Raw genomic sequence first — 17,991 nt, forward strand, 5'->3', positions numbered from 1 at the left:
AGAATGATGAGTTATGATTATTGTATTCACTAAATTGAATATGGATAGAGATTGAACTCTAGAATAGCTCTGCACTATTATTTTTGTGATTTCCTTCTGGACCGATCAGGCAAGACATATATATCTTAGGGACATGTCTCCACATGGGTGGTGACATGTCTGTTCATTGACATGTCTCTCCCAAAAAAAAAAACGTCTGTTATCTCAACGATACTAATTCAAATCGGCGCTAATACATATGAACTTATGCAGATTATCATCGGTAATGTGTGCATATATAATTAGACTCGGATCTGATATGTTATTTAAACATCTTCTCATATATCAATTGGATATCGATACACATAAGAGGCAATAGAAATCGATCAAAACAGATTGATAGTTCAAAATATATTTGGAAATCATAATCAGCTTGTCGTGGGTAATAAGCAATATCGTAATCAATATAATGATTTGGTATTTGATATGTATGTATATGCATTAATGTACACAATGTATATTGATGTATGTATATGCATATAATCAATAAATCATTGTATTGATTTTATCATCCATTGTTTATCTAATTGAAAAGAGAGAAGATGGACTCTGAATGTTAAAACATGCATAAAATATCCATTCACTCATCTTTGAAGTGTGAATACATGCTCATATATTCGTAACATGTTTTTAGACGGGAAGCACATGAGTTTTTATACATATTAAAACATATAAATGACTTAAGAAAATCTCATCAATAGTATAAATGACATATTAAAACATATAAATGAAGCACATGCAAAGACTATAAAAATTGCCATCTAACAAACTTGGAAGATGAAATACGTATCTAAGATAGATTTAAGACATGCAATCATGTGAAAAAAATTTGCCACCATTTTCACAAGATGAAAGACCAAACACTTATGGGTATTCTCATATGTATTTACAACTAACATTAAAAAGAAAGGCATGCAATCAGAATTTAAACAAACCCATCATTACATGAAAAACTTATTAAAACTTCATATATTCGATGTAAATATACAAGAGGGAATTTTATTTCCATTTCACATGTAAACACACCCTATGTGTTATGCAATGGTCAACAAGAAATCCACTTAGGCAAGATTTTCATTAAAGAATAATAGCATTGTAGTCAGGCCAAAAAAGCACCTGCTGAATGCTTAATTCTTTAATATCTTTTGAAATACTACTCCGATTGAGGCCTACGATAACTCGAAACGAGCAGAATTGAAAATGTCACAATCCTAGGGTGAAAACAAAACCAAAGATCAAACAAAACAGCTAGGAAAACCCCTTAAAGAACTTATTCTATGAAATTTTTCATAAGGTTGCCCCAATTTTGCGAATACAAAATTAAGGACAACATTCTTCACCTAATCTATCTTTCCAACATTTTTTGTTACAGTATTCAATGAATAAACCCAGCATGGGCCTTAAAATATGTGCTTATAAATGCGCTTCACCATGAAGTCAACTAAAACACATACAAAGGTTGAATTCTTGTACAATATTAGAGGTTCTAACCTCTTCTACACCATCCTTCTAAATATAAATTTGGAAGCTTACACCCTTCTTTCCTAAACAATCAATAGCTATAGCAAGATTAAAGACTGTTGAGTATGTGACAATAATATTAATTAAAACCTGGTGTAGATATTGATATACATATCCAAGATAATGAAGCACCCATCTTTTGCCTAATCTTGTCTCATTTTTTTCATCAATATTTTCTATCAAAGAGGGTGTTGCATAGTTTATATTATTCTGGAGGGCAAATGAGGACAAATGACTGCTACATCCTTGATCATTGTTTTGAAATAAAGAGAATATACAATATGAAATGGTATGTTGTGAATATAAGTGGTTTTCTCACCTCATCCTCATCCACTAAAGTCATTTTCTCACACACTTTTACCCCTAGTTCACTTAGAAAAGAATTAAAGCCTTTGATAGCTGCCCCTCTACTCTTATAGCCTTACACTACAGCTCAGACATCATTTCATGTCTTCGTTTAGAGAATTGAAAACTATAAGACAAGTTTATTGGGAAAAGTGTTTAAAGTGTTGGCAAATACATTCAAATGGCTTACTACAACTTACAATGCTAACACTCACAAAAGAACCCCCAATGATAGACATTTTCCTATGACTTTGAGTTCCTTTTTGAATTTCAAGTTCAAACTCTTCACTCTCACTACCCTCTCTGTCATTCGTTATTTTTTTTGCTAAAAATTTAAATGAAAGTTGCAAGTGCAAAGGTAGAACCAAACAAATGCAAAGAAACATGAACCAATGAATATCGGATGATAAATTTACCCCAAATGGTGTGGATTTGACACACTAGTACTATTTGTAACATTGTCCTGGTATTTCAAACAAATTGAAAAAAATAAAGAAGATTTTGTTTTGTTTTGTTTTTGGTTGCTTACAACCTTTTTTGGCCCCCAAAATTGTCTTTTTCACGAGGCAACGGAAAGTGCATGAGCTGTAGAGCATGACTAGTCATACCTTGGCATACCCAAGCATCCCCTTTAGAATAAAAAAATATACTAGAGATGAATTGGAGAAATTTCCCACCTGTTCCCACATCCCCAAGAGCCAAAACATCCCCTTCTGAGCACAAGGTCATTTCAGCAAGGGCCAAATCCCTCTGGAGTATATGATTAAACCCTCAAGGCTCACAATACCCCCTTTCCTCCAACTCATATATGGCCCCCACATATATAGCCCAAAAACAGAGATTATCAAGGAAAACGAAGGTCGAATATAGTTCTAAGGTAAAACCTCATTTCAACAGGCACACTATTTAATGCTACCATACACAATCATCCCTTGAAGTTTAATAGTGGAGATATTCATCACATCTCATGTCCCATGCTCCCAGCATTTCAATTTTCGCCAAAGAAAATACAAAATAGAAGCCCCATGAGCACACATGATAACTAGTCACTGCTTCAACAACCATCCACATTAATGATGTTTAAATAAACAAAGTTACACATCGAAAACGTATATCCTAAACCAAAAAAAGATGGGAAACATAGCAGCTTTTCACAGAAATGAAGATATTATAATAAAATCATCTATTCAAGTAGTCAGATGAAAAACCCAAAAAATATTTTCCATCCAGTCCAATTTTGAGCTACCAGCATTCGTTATTGTGCAATGTATGCAATAAGTAGAAAACAATTCTTCGTCAAACACAAAATGCCAACTTGTTGCAATACAACTTCTAACCTGATTCCAGATATACTTGCTTTTATCCTCCGTTAGAGCCACACCCCTTCTCAACAACTCAGCAGTAGCTTCAGCCTCCATGACAAGAATTTCCCCACCTGACTGCTAAAGTGAAATTAATGAAAAACAAATATTAACAAAAATTCCGAAATTCTTATTGCAAAACAGGAAAGACGTGCTGTGATAGTTCTGTCCCATTGCATGTCTCTTTTAATAATGCCTTAAGCAAAATACTAGAATAATTGGATTTATCAAAGGTCCTTAAGGTTCTTACTGTCATTTAGACTGACTCTCATAAAAAATTGTTAATTTCTAGCATGATATTATTGTCATAGATATTAAACAGTTCAGACATCCCCAATAGTAAATTACTTCAAGTTATATTACAACAAGAAGTGTTGCTCGGACAAGCCCTACTTAATTCATACAAATACTTGTAATGTAATCACCTAGTTTTTTTTCCAACATCAAGAGAGAAAACACTGGAATGTTAACCAAATTTCCAAATAATCATGAGGTTGATCATCTGCATCTAACTGTAGGTCAGAAATTTAAGAGTGCATTGACAGCAGGTGCACTAAAAGCTACTTAATGTTGTACAAAATTAGCACCTGCATCTAACTGTAGGGTCAGAAATTTAAGAATGCATTTACAGCAGGTACTCTAAAAGCTACTTAATCGTGTACAAAATTAGCATCACTTTATCTATTGCAAATGATATCAATATGAACTAGTTTTGAACTTTTGAGGAATAAAAACCATGTTTTGGTACCACATACTGTATTTCAATCTGTAATACTTAAAAGAGACAAACTCACCCTCCCTCGAGCACTTCTTGCTTTTTCTCTAGCTTCTTCCATTGCAACGTTGAACCCATCTACATCTACCTTCAGGTCCATTTCTTCTGCCATAAGCTGGTGGTAAAATTCCACAAATGATTTGTATGCCAGGTAAAAAAAGCAATAATTCATTGCAATTTGCAGACCTCAAATAGTTTAGAAAGGAAATGATGATAACAAATCACCTGTATGAGATCCATTTGAAAACGATATGTGTCCCACAATACGAAGGCATCCTATAATACCAAAAATAGTGTCAGTGCCAATGTTTCAATATCCATTGACATTTGAATGTAACAGAAAAAGTATAGATAATGAAATCAAAAAACATCCCTTGCCTTCAAAATAGAGGAAATTTCAATAAAGTGTATAGTAACAATTTGCATAAAATAATAAACTTGGAACAACAGTAACTTCAAAGTTAGGGAAGTCATAGCTATAAATGAGGCAATTTAACTCTGCAAGCTACATCTCACAGCCAGCTGCCATTAACATGATAAAATAACTACACTTGCACACACAACAGAGTATAAAATGCTCTACCTATCTTTGTTTTCCTAGCATTACTGAAGCAACACACTACAACTGAGTATGCAGAATGAGACAAGCACCCAGCTAAATATTGCATTAATGCAACAGTCATAGTGCCTCCTTTTCTCTTAGAAATGTAATCTCAATTTCAATCAAAAATGTAAAACTTCAAGCATCAAACAACATAATTGTGCCACAGAACTTATATCAGCAAGGTAAAATAATCAATACACATTTGACAAATCATCTTTCAAATAAAATAATAGCAATTGCATAACTTTTTTTTTTTATAGGTTTTGTTCTTATTAATTCAGTTGCTATGTTATTGCTTCTTCTATTTTAGTTTGTTTTTAATTTGTCTTAAATTATTTCTTGAAACCTCGTTTTCCCTCTCTTTTTCTTTGGTGTTTAATTGTTTTGGTTATTCTTTTATTCTTTTTAAGTTTCCTTCTTTGACCTTTTGATTTTTCTGTAATTTTTATTGTGTTAATTTCTTGCATTTTTTAGCTTGTGTTTTATTGTTAGTATTTTGTGGTCAAACCTTCAACCCTTGACTCTCCTTGTTTTGGGTGCCCCTCCCTATCCTTTTTCCCTCTTATTTTCCTGCTGGATCTGCATACTATCTTTATTGTTGTGCTGTCTTTCATCCTGATAATGGATCACGGAGTGTCATCCAAAACGTTGATGAAATTTGATACACAATTGAATACAGAAGCACTGTAAACACAGATTGTCAATTTCTAAAAGCTCCCATAATGATTTGTAAATTTATCTCACCACTGTTACTTCTCCTTAAACTCCCTCTTTTGTCAAAATAAAAATTCTGCGCCAACACTTATTATGGAGAGCTGGGCTGAGCCATCCAAATTATATATTGAGTCAAAGATATTGACTGATCATTTGTGCAGAGCATATTGAATTCACAAATTCTGATAGAGATCTAGCAAAAACTAAGCTCATGTGAGATATGTAAAAGAAATCTCCACCTCCAAAATAATTAGCCAGAAACACAAACTTTGCTAATGAATTCACAATAGCTTTCAACTTTGATTGATGCACATAAGTGTAGCAGCAAGTAGTGCAATTTAATCCAAACTAGACCAAAAGGATACAAATCACTGCCAGGGTTGAAAAAAGGAAATCAGAGTTTGAAACAATGTAATTAACTAATCACAGCCCATGGACCAAACATCAACGTGCTTCTTATCCAAATCCAAATCTTGATTGCAGAACCCTTGAGCACACAAATAAATAATCAGTTCCCCTTCCACGAAACGTTTCCAAGCAAGAGGCATACACTCGTGGGGACCAACCAATTTTGGCCAAAACCTGTGAAGTTTACAAACACGAGCATGGCCCTCAAATACTCCTTATACTAAACAAACCTTTGGATCCATTGAGGCTTCTAGAACACATGTATTTTCTTATCACTAGCACTTCAGCAATCAGCTTGCACAAGGCATCACTCATTTTGGATGAACATGAAAGAAATAATTTGTTATCAGTTGGTACAACATATATAATTAACTAACTTGTTTCGCATGATCAGGAAAAGTAACAATCTGTTAACAGTTGATACAATGTATATAATTAATTAACTTGTTTCACATGACTAGGAAAAGAAATAATCTGTTAATAGTTGATACAACATATATAATTAACTATCTTGTTTCACATGAACATGAATAATTCATTAAACCAACATTTACGATCAAATCAAAAATTAGGGCAAGATTTGGGATGTAATAACAATGAAAAGAGGTATCATGAAGGGGTATCATCTAATCCAAATATGAAGAAAAATGGTAATTGTAATTATTGTGGAAAGTTTGGACATTATGCTTATGAATGTAGAAAAAAGAAGTATAATGAGCCCAAAAATAACAAATATGAAGGTAATTTTGTGAATGGTGATCCAGATACAATAAATGGCAACCTTCATGATTTAAAAGTGTTTGTTTTTTATTTTGCTCTTTCAGCTGAATCAAGTGATTGTAATAATTGGTTTATAGATTCAGGAGCATCAATTCACACGTCATGCAATAAAAATTGGTTTAAAATTTTTCACAAGAAGGATGATGGTAGAAAGATCTATTTAGGAGAATATAGGTCACACGATGTAAAAGGATGTGGTGATATAAGTGTGCAATTACCTCATGGCCATGTAAAGCAACTTTCTAAAGTTATGTATGTCCCAGGAATTAAAAAGAATTTGATTTCAATTTCAGCTATTACTGACCAAGGTCTAAAAGTTGAGTTCTTGAAGGGAGGTTGCCAAGTTAAAGATATGAAAAATCAAAATAATGTGATTGCTGAAGGAATTAGGATAGGAGGTTTGTATAAACTTAATATCAATATGGCAAATCATCATGCAATGACTTCTACATGTGTGTCTACTGAAGAGATATGGCATAAGAGGTATGGTCATCTAAATTTAAAAGATTTGATTTCTCTACAAAGAAAAGAGATGGTGCAAGGTCTTCCAACATTTAAAGATGAAAAAATCAATTGTGATGGATGTGCATTAGGCAAACAACATAGGAATGAATTTCCAATAAGAACCAATGTAAAGGAAAGAACTATTCTTGAACTAGTGCATTCAGATGTGTGTGGTCCTATGCAAACTCAATAACTTGGAGGAGCATCTTACTTTCTTATATTTGTTGATGATTGCACTAGATACACTTGGGTATATTTCTTAAGTTACAAGAGTGAAGTTTTCGAATATTTCAAAGAATTCAAAACTATAGTAGAAAAACAAACAGCTCATAGTGTTAAGATTCTTAGATCAGATCAAGGGGAGAATATACATCAGTAAAATTTTGTGAAATATTGTAAGGATAATGGCATTCTTAAGCAATATGCAGTGGCCCATAGTTCTGAACAAAAATGGTGTAGCTGAAAGGAAAAATAGAACAATTGTTGAATGTGCTAGGAGTATGCTAAAAGAAAAGAATATCCCTAATAATGTGTGGGCTGAAGCAGTTAATACAGCTGTGTATTTACTAAATAGAAGACCTACCATGTATCTTGCAAACAAAACTCCTTATGAAGTTTTTCTTGGAATTAAGTCAATTGTTAGTCATTTCAGAATTTTTGGAAGTAAGGCATATTGTCATATTCCAAAAGAGAATAGAAGAAAACTTGCTGCAAAGTCATTCAAATGTATATTTGTTGGTTATTGTATTGATCTCAAGGCCTATAGGATATATAATCCTACTAGTCATAAGGTATTTGCTAGTAGAGATGTTATATTTCATGAATTTGTTAATAATGTTCAAGATGAAGAAAAGGTGAACAAAACCATTTCATTAAAGCTACTTGAAGCAGACAATGAAAGTTTAGCTATTATAAATCAGCAAACTCATGATCAAAGTGGGCATAAGACAAGTCAAGTTGAGGCCACTCCATCCAATAATGAAGCACTAAGAAGATCTATAAGGCAAATCAAGGCACCAATCAAGTATAATGATTATGGTTTAATGACTCAAATAATGAGTGTAGATGAACCTCAAAATGTTGAAGAAGCTAAGAATCACAAAGAATGGATGAATGCAATGCATGAAGAATATGTTTCAATTCTGAATAATGAAACTTGGGAACTAACTAAACTACCAGTAAATAAAATTCTCATTGGTTGTAAATGGTTGTTCAAAACAAAGTTTAATGCTGATTGTTTATCGTACGGGTAAAATAAATGAACGCATACAGACAATGGAACACGAACAGCAAAACTCCTTAGATTATTCGCATATGCTAAAACATTACATTATGCTTCATAAGATGAATCATGATTTACAATGATCCCAGACAGGATATAAATACTATCCACTGAACCTTCCCGAAGGAGTCCGTCGGCCACAAACATTATGTCCGCTACAAACTATTTACCCGTCGGCTACAAAATCTTTACTGACATCGACTACAGAATACAAAAACACCGACGACAATCAAGTCGGCTGACATCATCCCTTCCAAAAAGAAAAGTCGTCTCCTGACGACGAACAAAATTAGGAGACAACAAAAGAAATACTAGAGAGAAGGAGGAGGCGTCCCAGAAGAGTGTTGCTGGCGACGCAACTCATACACCTACTTTGTCCTGATGCGCAGATTTGTCTGACCCTGTGAATTAACCTCTACGGCCTCCTTTAGAAGAAGTGCAGCATCCATAGCCTGTCTCCTGGCTAACTGCAACTCGTGCTCAGTCGCATCCTTATCCCGTACAGCCGCTTACACATCTCGAATAGCCGCGTCCTTATCTTGCACAATTACTGCCATATCCCTCAATAGTGGTTCCCGCTTCGCTGCCCATGCTACCTGCTGGTTGGCCAAGTCCGCGGCTAACTTCTCTCTGGCCTCTCTCTCAACTGTTAAAGATCTCTGAGCTGCAACACTGTCCGCTGCCCCGTCGTCACCTTGTAGGCCGTGCAGTAGGCCCACAGGGCGGCGAGTAAATTTTCCTCCCAATCTGCACCTTCAACCGTGCAAGATTTGTAGATGATTGATACTAGGATTTTATTTGTAGCCTCGGCCTGTCTGTTTGCTCTCGGGTAGTACGGACTCGACAGTGAATGATAAATCTTGAACTGGGTGGTGAGCAGTCGAATGACATGATTAACAAAATGTCCTCCCCTATCACTTGTTAATTGCAACAGAATTGCATAGCTGGTAATGATTTGTTCATAAATAAACTTCGCGATGCTGACGGCTGAGTTATCTGGTAATGCCCATGCCTCCGCCCACTTGTTCAAGTACTCTATTGCGACAATGATGTACCGGCACCATCGAGTCTTGCTCACCCACAAGGGTCCAATGAAATCTAATCTCCATCGCTCAATAAGTTCCTGCACATGGGAGGGGTTAAGTGGCATTAAGTCTCGCTTCAGCGGCTCCTCAGTGCATTGGCAAGTGTCACATCCAACGACCCATTCTCGTGCGTCGTCATACACCGTCGGCCACCAGAGACCTGCGAGCAATATCTTCCGCACATTGGTGTCGGGTCCCATGTGTCTGCCCACAGGACCCTCATGTGCTTCTTTTAACACCTACGATATCTCCTCTTCCAACACACACCGCCGAAGAATATGATACGGCCCCATTTTGTAGAGCAATCCGTTAATCAATTGAAAGGTGCAGCTCCTAATTATCAACTTGCGCCTTTCACTTGGTAGCATCCCAATGGGAAACTGTCCTGTTGACAAGTACTCGCCGATACTCCTGTTTCCGACAGTACCCCAATCTGAAATAGCTGCGCATCAAGAAAGTCGTCATTCACACCCTCTGCTAGTTCCCCTGTTTTGATCCGCGACAGGTGTTCAGCACTGACATGTTTCTTTCTCGGCCGGACAATAATCTTGAAAGTAAATTTCTGCAACAGGAGTAGCCATTTGCTGATCCTCCTTTGGATGACAAGTTTATTAATCATGTACAATAGGGCCTGGTGATCAACATAGAACACAAACAGCATAGCGAGAAAATAATGACAAAATTTTTGCATAGCATAGACATTCCCAACGCTTCTTGTTCAGTCGTACTGTAGTTTTGCTCGGCCTTTGATAATAATCAACTAGCAAAGTATATCGGGTGATCCAACCTATATTTACCTGTCTGTGCCAGGGTCACGCCGATCGCATAGTTGGAGGCATCCACATGAACATGAAACTCTTTATTCCAGTCCGAATCTGCCAAGATGGGTGCTGTTGCCAGTCGTACCTTCAACCCCTCAAATGCCTTGTCCTAGTCTTTGTCCCATCTAAATGATTCTTCCTTGCAGGTTAATCTGTCTAGTGGGTATGACACCTTGGCAAAAATTTTGATAAATCTCCTGTAATAGCCTATATGCCCGAGAAACGACTTTACCTCTGTCACATTAGTGGATGGCTGTATTTTGAGAATGACTCTCACTTTGTTGGGGTCTATCTTCAACCCTTCCTTATAGACAATGTGTCTAAGCAGTCTTCCCTGCCGAACCATGAATCTGCACTTCTTGGGATTCAATGCTAGCCGCGCTCTGCGACATCTCTCCATGCATTCACCAAGTGCTGCCAAGTGTCTGTCCTCTATGCTGAATACTGACCAATCGTCCAAGAAGGCTTTGAAGTTTCCCACGGACATCCCATTGAAGATGTGTAGTATAATCTGCTGGAAGGTGGCCAGCGCATTACATAACCCAAATGGCATCCGGTTGTATGCATAAACCCCATCTTCGACGACAAAGGTTGTCTTTAATTTATCCTCCTCCGCTATAGAGATCTAATTGTATCAGGAAAACCCGCCCATAAAGGAGTAGATTTCATGTCCGGCAACCTCCTCCAGAATGTTGTCTGTGAATGGAATCGAGAAGGGATCCTTGATCGTGACTGCATTCAGGCATCTGAAATCGACGCATATTCGGATTTGAGTAGTATCCTTTTGTAGTGAGATGACTATCGGAGACACCCATTCGCTAGTCTACACCTTGAAGATAATGCCAGCTTCCAGCATCCGATTGATTTCCTCCTTAACCCATGCCGCATAGTTCTTGTTCATCCTATAGGGTTGCTTCCGTACAGGTACTGCTCCTTCGATTAGCGGGATGTGATGCACACACAACTCCGGCGGTACTCCCTTGAGGTCCTTGTATGTCCATGCAAACACATCCTTATATTCCAGGAATATCTTGAATGCTGCGGCCTTGAGTACTAGATCCCAACTATCTTCGACTAGTATGTTCTTTGGCTCTGCCTCGTCTCCCAAATTCATTGTTTGCAGCATGGCTTCAGTATACTTAATTGTCTCTCCCTTACTGAATGTGTGAGCAGGTGTAACATCCAACGGTGCCTCCCCCTCCTTTACTTCAGTAAACTCCTTTGGATATTCGTTCGCTCTCGAACCTTCCTCAATCGACAGAACATTGCAGTTGTGAAATAATTCGTAGTCCCCCATTTGCCAGTGGTAGAGACCGTTGACCGAATCCAAGCCGTCATCCGTTGATCCCCCGTCCAATCGCAGGACTCCCTCTTGATCCAGTTCCATCCATTGTCTACCTTCATCCTCCTCTTCCTCAGCATCTGATGACAAGGCCTCTTCCCCTACCATTTGGGTGTGCAGATCAATGACAAATCAACAGCCTTTACTTTCCAGTGATAAAGTGTTCTTCTTCCAGTCATGTCGGGCTCTTGATTCAATAAGCCACCCACGGCCCAGGATGGCGTCGTATCCTTTTCTCTTCAATGGAATCACCACGAAATCCAGGAGGAACGGCTGAGTGGCAATTGTTACCGGCTGTGCCATGAGGATACCCAGCGGTTTAATGCCATGTTGATCGGCTGTCAGTAGCTGAAATTTCGAAGGCCATAATGTCGGCTGTCCAAGCTTCCTCTAGGTTTTTTCCCGCAATACATTTACACCGGACCCTCCATCAACTATTGTGTATGTGAAACATGTCTGAGGATTCCCATCTCGATGACCACAAGGTGTCGTCCGGATGTGAGGGCTAGCAACATCTAGTCTTCTCCGCCTACCGCAATTTCCTTTTCCTTCCCTTTGCTCGATTCTCCGAGTAACTTAGGAACTGGCGTAATATTTGCGAGGGCGGATCGAAGTTGAGGCATGGTGAGAAGCAAATCATTTATCTTTACTGGTACCTCCATCTGCAAAATTTTCCGTACTAATGTTTGGTTCCACAGAATTTCTCGCTGAGGTGTCGATGGTGTCCTTCAATTGAGGTGTTGCCGCTTGGGATACTTTTTCAACCTTCGCCCGTGCTTCCGCAAATTTCCTCTTTTCTTCGGTGGGGTTCGGGTATTCTTTTGCTTGTTTCTGTGTAATTTCCAGAACTTCTTCCTCATCCGTCCCGACAGTGATCAAGTTAACTCTGAATTTTGGACACTTGGAGTCGTCATGATCGCCGGATCCGGACCATCGGCACAATAGTTTAGGTGTATTTGCCGTTGGACACTCCCGCGCAAAATGCCCCCACAAATTACATGCCCAGCACTGTACGATTGGGCGTCCGTTCGCATCATACTAGATTCGGCTTCTGCTGGTATTGTTATTGTTATTGTTTGCATTGTTATTGTTGTTTTGTCCACGCCTATTATTCTTGTATCCTCTGGATGTGGCACCTGCATTATTGGTGTTCCCGCTACTACCCGACGGGGAAGTCTCCTATGTAAGAAGCACCTGGGGTGATCCTCTGGTTTTCATGTTAAAGGGGCATTCCTTTGTCGAGTGGCCCATGATCTGACAAATGTCGCAGAATTGATTCTTTGGACAGGATCCTTTAGTATGACTGTCGGTCTTGCACTCCATGCACCACAGCTCACTGCCTTTTAGCTCCTTCTGCATATTTTTTAACTCCATCATGTGGATCATGTCTTTTTGTAAGGCACGGACCTTCTTGTTACTGCCTTCGTCGTTGTTGCTATCTTCTCCAGAAGGCTCATCGTCATTAGAATCCGATGAGCTAGTCTTCTTTTTCTTTGTCTTCTGCTCACTTTCAAGGTTCAGTGCTCTGTTATAGGCTTCCGTGTATGACGACAGCGGCATAATTTTCATTTTCTTCCGTAGGTTTGGGCGTAAGCCTTCCACGAACCACCTTTTTTGAAATCCGTCCGCTGACTTATTTTCCATTTTGTTTATCAAATCTTTTAATTTCCTGGCATAGACACAGACAGTTTCGTTCTTTCCTTGCTTGGTATTGAAGATCTCTACGACAATTTCATTATCATCACACAACAGTTGAAATTCGGTCAGAAGCTCCTTTTTTATATTATTCCAATTGTCCAGCTTCTGCGGATCCGTACTAGTAAACCAATCAATTGCCACGCCCCATAGGGTGGCCGAAAATTGCCTCATCCAATCGTCTTCATCAATTATCCCATTTGCCTTCCAAATCGTTTCACATGTTTTGCAATGTCGAATGGGATCGGCTGTACCATCTCCATCGAACTTTGGCAGTTTTTCTTTTGGTCCCGCCATCACAATTGGTTTTTGTAAACAGGCGCTGCTCAGTCCTACAACACTGGCACTGTTCACTCCCACCCCGTGGCTTTGCACTCCCACACCGACGGACTATTCTCCCACATCGGTGGACTGTTCTCCCACACCAGCAGTCTGCACTCCCACACCAACGGACTGTTCTCCCATCACAATTGGTTTTTGTAAACAGGCGCTACTCGGTCCTGCAACACTGGCACTGTTCACTCCCACCCCGTAGCTTTGCACTCCCACACCGACGGACTATTCTCCCACACCAGCGGACTGTTCTCCCACACCGGTGGTCTGCACTCCCACACCGGCGATCTGCTCTCCCACACCGACGATCTGCTCTCCCGCGGTCTCAACAGCTACGAACCTTGGTGAAGAAGGATCTTCTGAAATTGTCTCCCACGGAAGTTTATCTCGGACGAAGAGTTCACTCCACGCTTGTGCTCCCTCGACACTCCGAGCCGTGCAAGTCGATGCTCTCCCGTCTGGATTCTCTTCCCTTGGCGAACATAAATTCAAAAAATCCTCCCATCAAGTTTCCTCCAACAATTATTTCGTGCTCCGGTTTCCGTTGGCAATCTTTTGAAATCTCCTTCGGCGTTCGGCTTGCTATGCCAGAATTAAATTTTCTTGCGCAGTACGAATTCCATCTTTTCCCTTGACTTTATTTCAATCTTTATTAAGCTGATTTGGCATTAATCTTCATTCCTCCCACCTTCTAGGTTCATAGGGCAACAGCGCCAAATGTTTACCGTACGGGTAAAATAAATGAACGCATACAGACAATGGAACACAAACAGCAGAACTCCTTAGATTATTCGCATATGCCAAAACATTACATTATGCTTCATAAGATGAATCATGATTTACAATGATCCCAAACGGGATATAAATACTATTTGCCGAACCTTCCCGAAGGAGTCTGTCGGCCACAAACATTATGTCCGCTACAAACTATTTACCTATCGGCTACAAAATCTTTACCGACGACATCGGCTACAGAATACAAAAAACACCGACGACAATCAAGTGGACTGACACTGATGGCATTGTTGATAAATTCAAAGCTAGATTAGTTGCAAAAAGGTACTCACAAAAGGAAGGAATTGATTATGAAGATACTTCTACACCAGTAGCTAAAATGAATACTATTACACTAATGATTGCACTTGCTACTAAATTTGATTGAGTTCTTCATCAAATGGATGTTAAATCAACATTTTTAAATGGTGATTTAAGAGAGGAAATTTATCTTGTTTAACCTAAAGGTTTGGTAAAACAAGGAAAAGAGCATTTGGTATGCAAGTTAAAAAAGGCATTATATGGTCTCAAACAAGCACCAATGTCATGGTATGATAAAATTGATAAATTATTCTTTTAACAAGGATATATCAAGAGTAAAAATGATCCAAATTTGTACATACAGAATGATGAACATGGGAATGTTGTTTTGATTTCTTTGTATGTGGATGACTTAATCATAACAAGAAGTTCTATAGAGTTGATTAATGCAATCAAGGCAGCTCTATCACAGACATTTGAAATGAAGGCACTCGGAGAAATGCATTATTGGTTAGGAATTGAGGTGTGGAAACAAAATGGTAAGACTTTGATTGCTCAAAGTAAGCATGCAAAGAAGTTAATCCAAAAGTTTAATATGCAAGATTGTAAAACATGTACTCCATTGGAACAAAATTTCAAGTTCTCTTGTGGTAGTGACACTTCAGGAGTCAATGGGATATTGTATAGGCAAATGGTGGGAAGTCTCAACTACTTGACCTGTAATGCCCCGCCCGAAGATCCTTGGAAACAAGGATGAAATACAAGCCAGAATTTTTTTTTTTACAAGTATGAATGCACATGACATCATACAAGGATCACAACAATCGCAACGGAAGACTTCACCACAATCCCAACAACCAATGAATCTCTGAATGCCACAACCAAACTGACACAAGCAAACAAAAGCCAACAACAACCACGCACATGATGAGGGCTCAAAAAGACGACCACTCATCAACAAAACACCAAGCTGGGGTAAAATGCAGAATCCTGAAGTTTGGCTAAGCCTAAAATTCTAAAGCCCTGAAAATTGGCTAAGTCTGAATTTCTAAAGCCCTGAAATTTCTTAGAATCTTTATCTTATCTCGAAGAGGTTTGAAACCTATCTCAAAAGATTCGTCGCATTTATTAAAATATATCTTATACTTAAACGATATATTTTAAACCCCCTAGAAAGACTATTTTGAACTGGAAAGGTGCAAAATCCAAAAGGGTGTCCAAAACCAACTTTCAAATCTTCCTCGGCCAAGCCTAACTGCCCCTTGTTTCTCGCGCGAAAAAGTGCACGGCTTTGCGTGAAGATTTGCAGCACACCATGCGAGGACTTGCACTCTCGCGCGAGGAATTGCCTTTCCACGTGAGAAAACACATCAGTGCGACAACATAACAAGACAAAAGCATATAAAACATGAAAACCTCCACACCGAGGAGTATCGGATCCATGTAAATCGAGGAATGAACACTCAAGTGCATAAACAACAAGAAAGAGGAACATCTAACCATCTAAACCAAAGCAGTAAAGAACATATTGAATGCAACATCGCAATGAACAGAAGTAACATCGCAATGTACAGAAATAACATCACAATAACTAAACAACCAAACTAAGTACGTGGTTCCTTCCAACCGTCAATAGCATCATAAGACCATCATGGATCCTAGCCATCCCCCGCGCATAACATCCCAAGCCACCGATCAGATCATCGGTATTGTCGTAATAGGGACGTCACTATTAAACATGCTACCAACATAATCATAAGAAAATCTAACATGCTAGTAGTAAAGCATCAGATAATCCTACAAGTAGATAACATCACCTATTACATGCTAAACATCATTGTAAGGAAATCTAACATGCTAAACCAATAAGCAATAGATACTCTAATACAGCAATACACATCGTCTAGGCATATGCTAAACATCATAATATGGGAATGCATCAAATAAACTAATATCATCTAAACATGATATACAAGCATTCCAATGAAAGCATAAATCACAAGAAAGCATACTTCAGAACTTGAAGCATCAAGTGAAAACATCCAGCAACGGTCGCACTAGGACAAGACTGTCTCTGTACACCGGTCCCTAACAGTGGTATAGGTAGCTACGCCTCTCAACCACGTGGCACCCGTAGGTCCACACTCGCCGTGCTGATGGAGATAATGATCCAACCACAAATACACAAAACAACATCCATGACTAACACTCACGCCAGACAATATGATGGCTATAACCAAGAACCTAAGACAATGCAAGGAGTACAGGTCCTAGTCAAACACTCGATAGGCTACTAAGTAGGGCTTGACATCATGGAGAGTCACTTGGCATCGAAAAGCCCAAGCTCGAACTTGTGCAAATTCAACATCCCTCAACGGAAAGGCTCTAGCACCCCACATTTTTATTGTCTTAAGTTTTTATTACCATTCACACATTTTATTTAGTTATCACTTATATAAAAACTTCCTCCGCCAACCCCCTAGGCACAATGATCACCAAGCTACGGGATAGAAGCTCCCTCCATGTGCTACCCTACCCTACCCATGCTCATCCTATGACAAGTGCCCGTGGGCATGCATACTCCCATCCCAACCCCAATAATCATAACTTCTGAAAGTACCACGAAAGATCGGGCCTCGCAAGTCACCCGACAAATGTACGTGCACGTACTCATGTGTGGCGCACCACCATCACGAAGATCAAAACACAAAGACAGGATGATAACACAATGCAAAAGATAACACCCAACTGAAAGCAACACATGAAGGACGGATTCTACATGAATCCCAAAGCCAATAAAACCATACATCATGAAATCACTCAACCGGCCTCAATCCAGGAGTGTGGATTCCACACGAATCTCAATGATGCAATAAGACCAAACATCATGAACTCACTCAACCAGCCTCAATCCAGGAGCATAGATTCTACGCGAATCTTAGTGTCCACAAAGCAATAACAAAGGTCCAAAAGAAATGATAAAACTAGGTATAAAATCACTCAACCAACCACAGTGTCAGGAGTACGAATGCGGCATGCATCCCAATGCAACATAAAAGTGCAATAGTGGTTTGACTAATATCCAAACGGATTATCAAGGTCCACGACCCACATTGTGCCAAGAAAATCTGAGAAAACAAGACGGCATGCAAAACGAGGTAAAAAGTCCAAAATTTGAAAAAACTTCAAAATTAAAACCCATTTGGCCTTTGGGCACAAAAACTCCAAAAATCCAAAAATAATCAAGTTCGAACAACGTATGCAAAAACGGCCAGCATAACGGTGTAAAACTCCAAACCCTCATCTTGAAAAATAGGGAAATGTTCATACCCGCCCAACTGGGTAGA

At 38.8% G+C, this 17,991-nt stretch overlaps 1 protein-coding gene across 11 annotated transcripts in view; it reads right to left on the reverse strand.

The window, feature by feature from the left end:
* Positions 1-2,727: 2,727 nt before the first annotated feature.
* Positions 2,728-17,991, reverse strand: part of LOC149564517 (alanine--tRNA ligase-like) — a 48,757-nt gene continuing 33,493 nt past the window's right edge. For 6 of the 11 annotated variants that reach the window (XM_089818069.1, XM_089818063.1, XM_089818067.1 and 3 more), the window contains 3 exons: positions 4,267-4,317; positions 4,061-4,156; positions 3,054-3,347 (listed from right to left, as the gene is read on the reverse strand). In XM_089818069.1, coding sequence (XP_089674195.1) covers positions 3,093-3,347; positions 4,061-4,156; positions 4,267-4,281 — 366 coding nt within the window. In that variant the 5' untranslated portion in view covers positions 4,282-4,317 and the 3' untranslated portion in view covers positions 3,054-3,092. Of the gene's footprint in view, positions 2,955-3,053; positions 3,348-4,060; positions 4,157-4,266; positions 4,318-17,991 lie in introns of those variants that run through there. The other 5 variants (XM_089818073.1, XM_089818072.1, XM_089818064.1 and 2 more) reach the window with 3 other exon arrangements.

This window comes from Cupressus sempervirens, chromosome 3, assembly GCF_028749045.1.
Source record: "Cupressus sempervirens isolate cs-2001-9-10 chromosome 3, ASM2874904v1, whole genome shotgun sequence".
Lineage (NCBI taxonomy): Eukaryota > Viridiplantae > Streptophyta > Pinopsida > Cupressales > Cupressaceae > Cupressus > Cupressus sempervirens.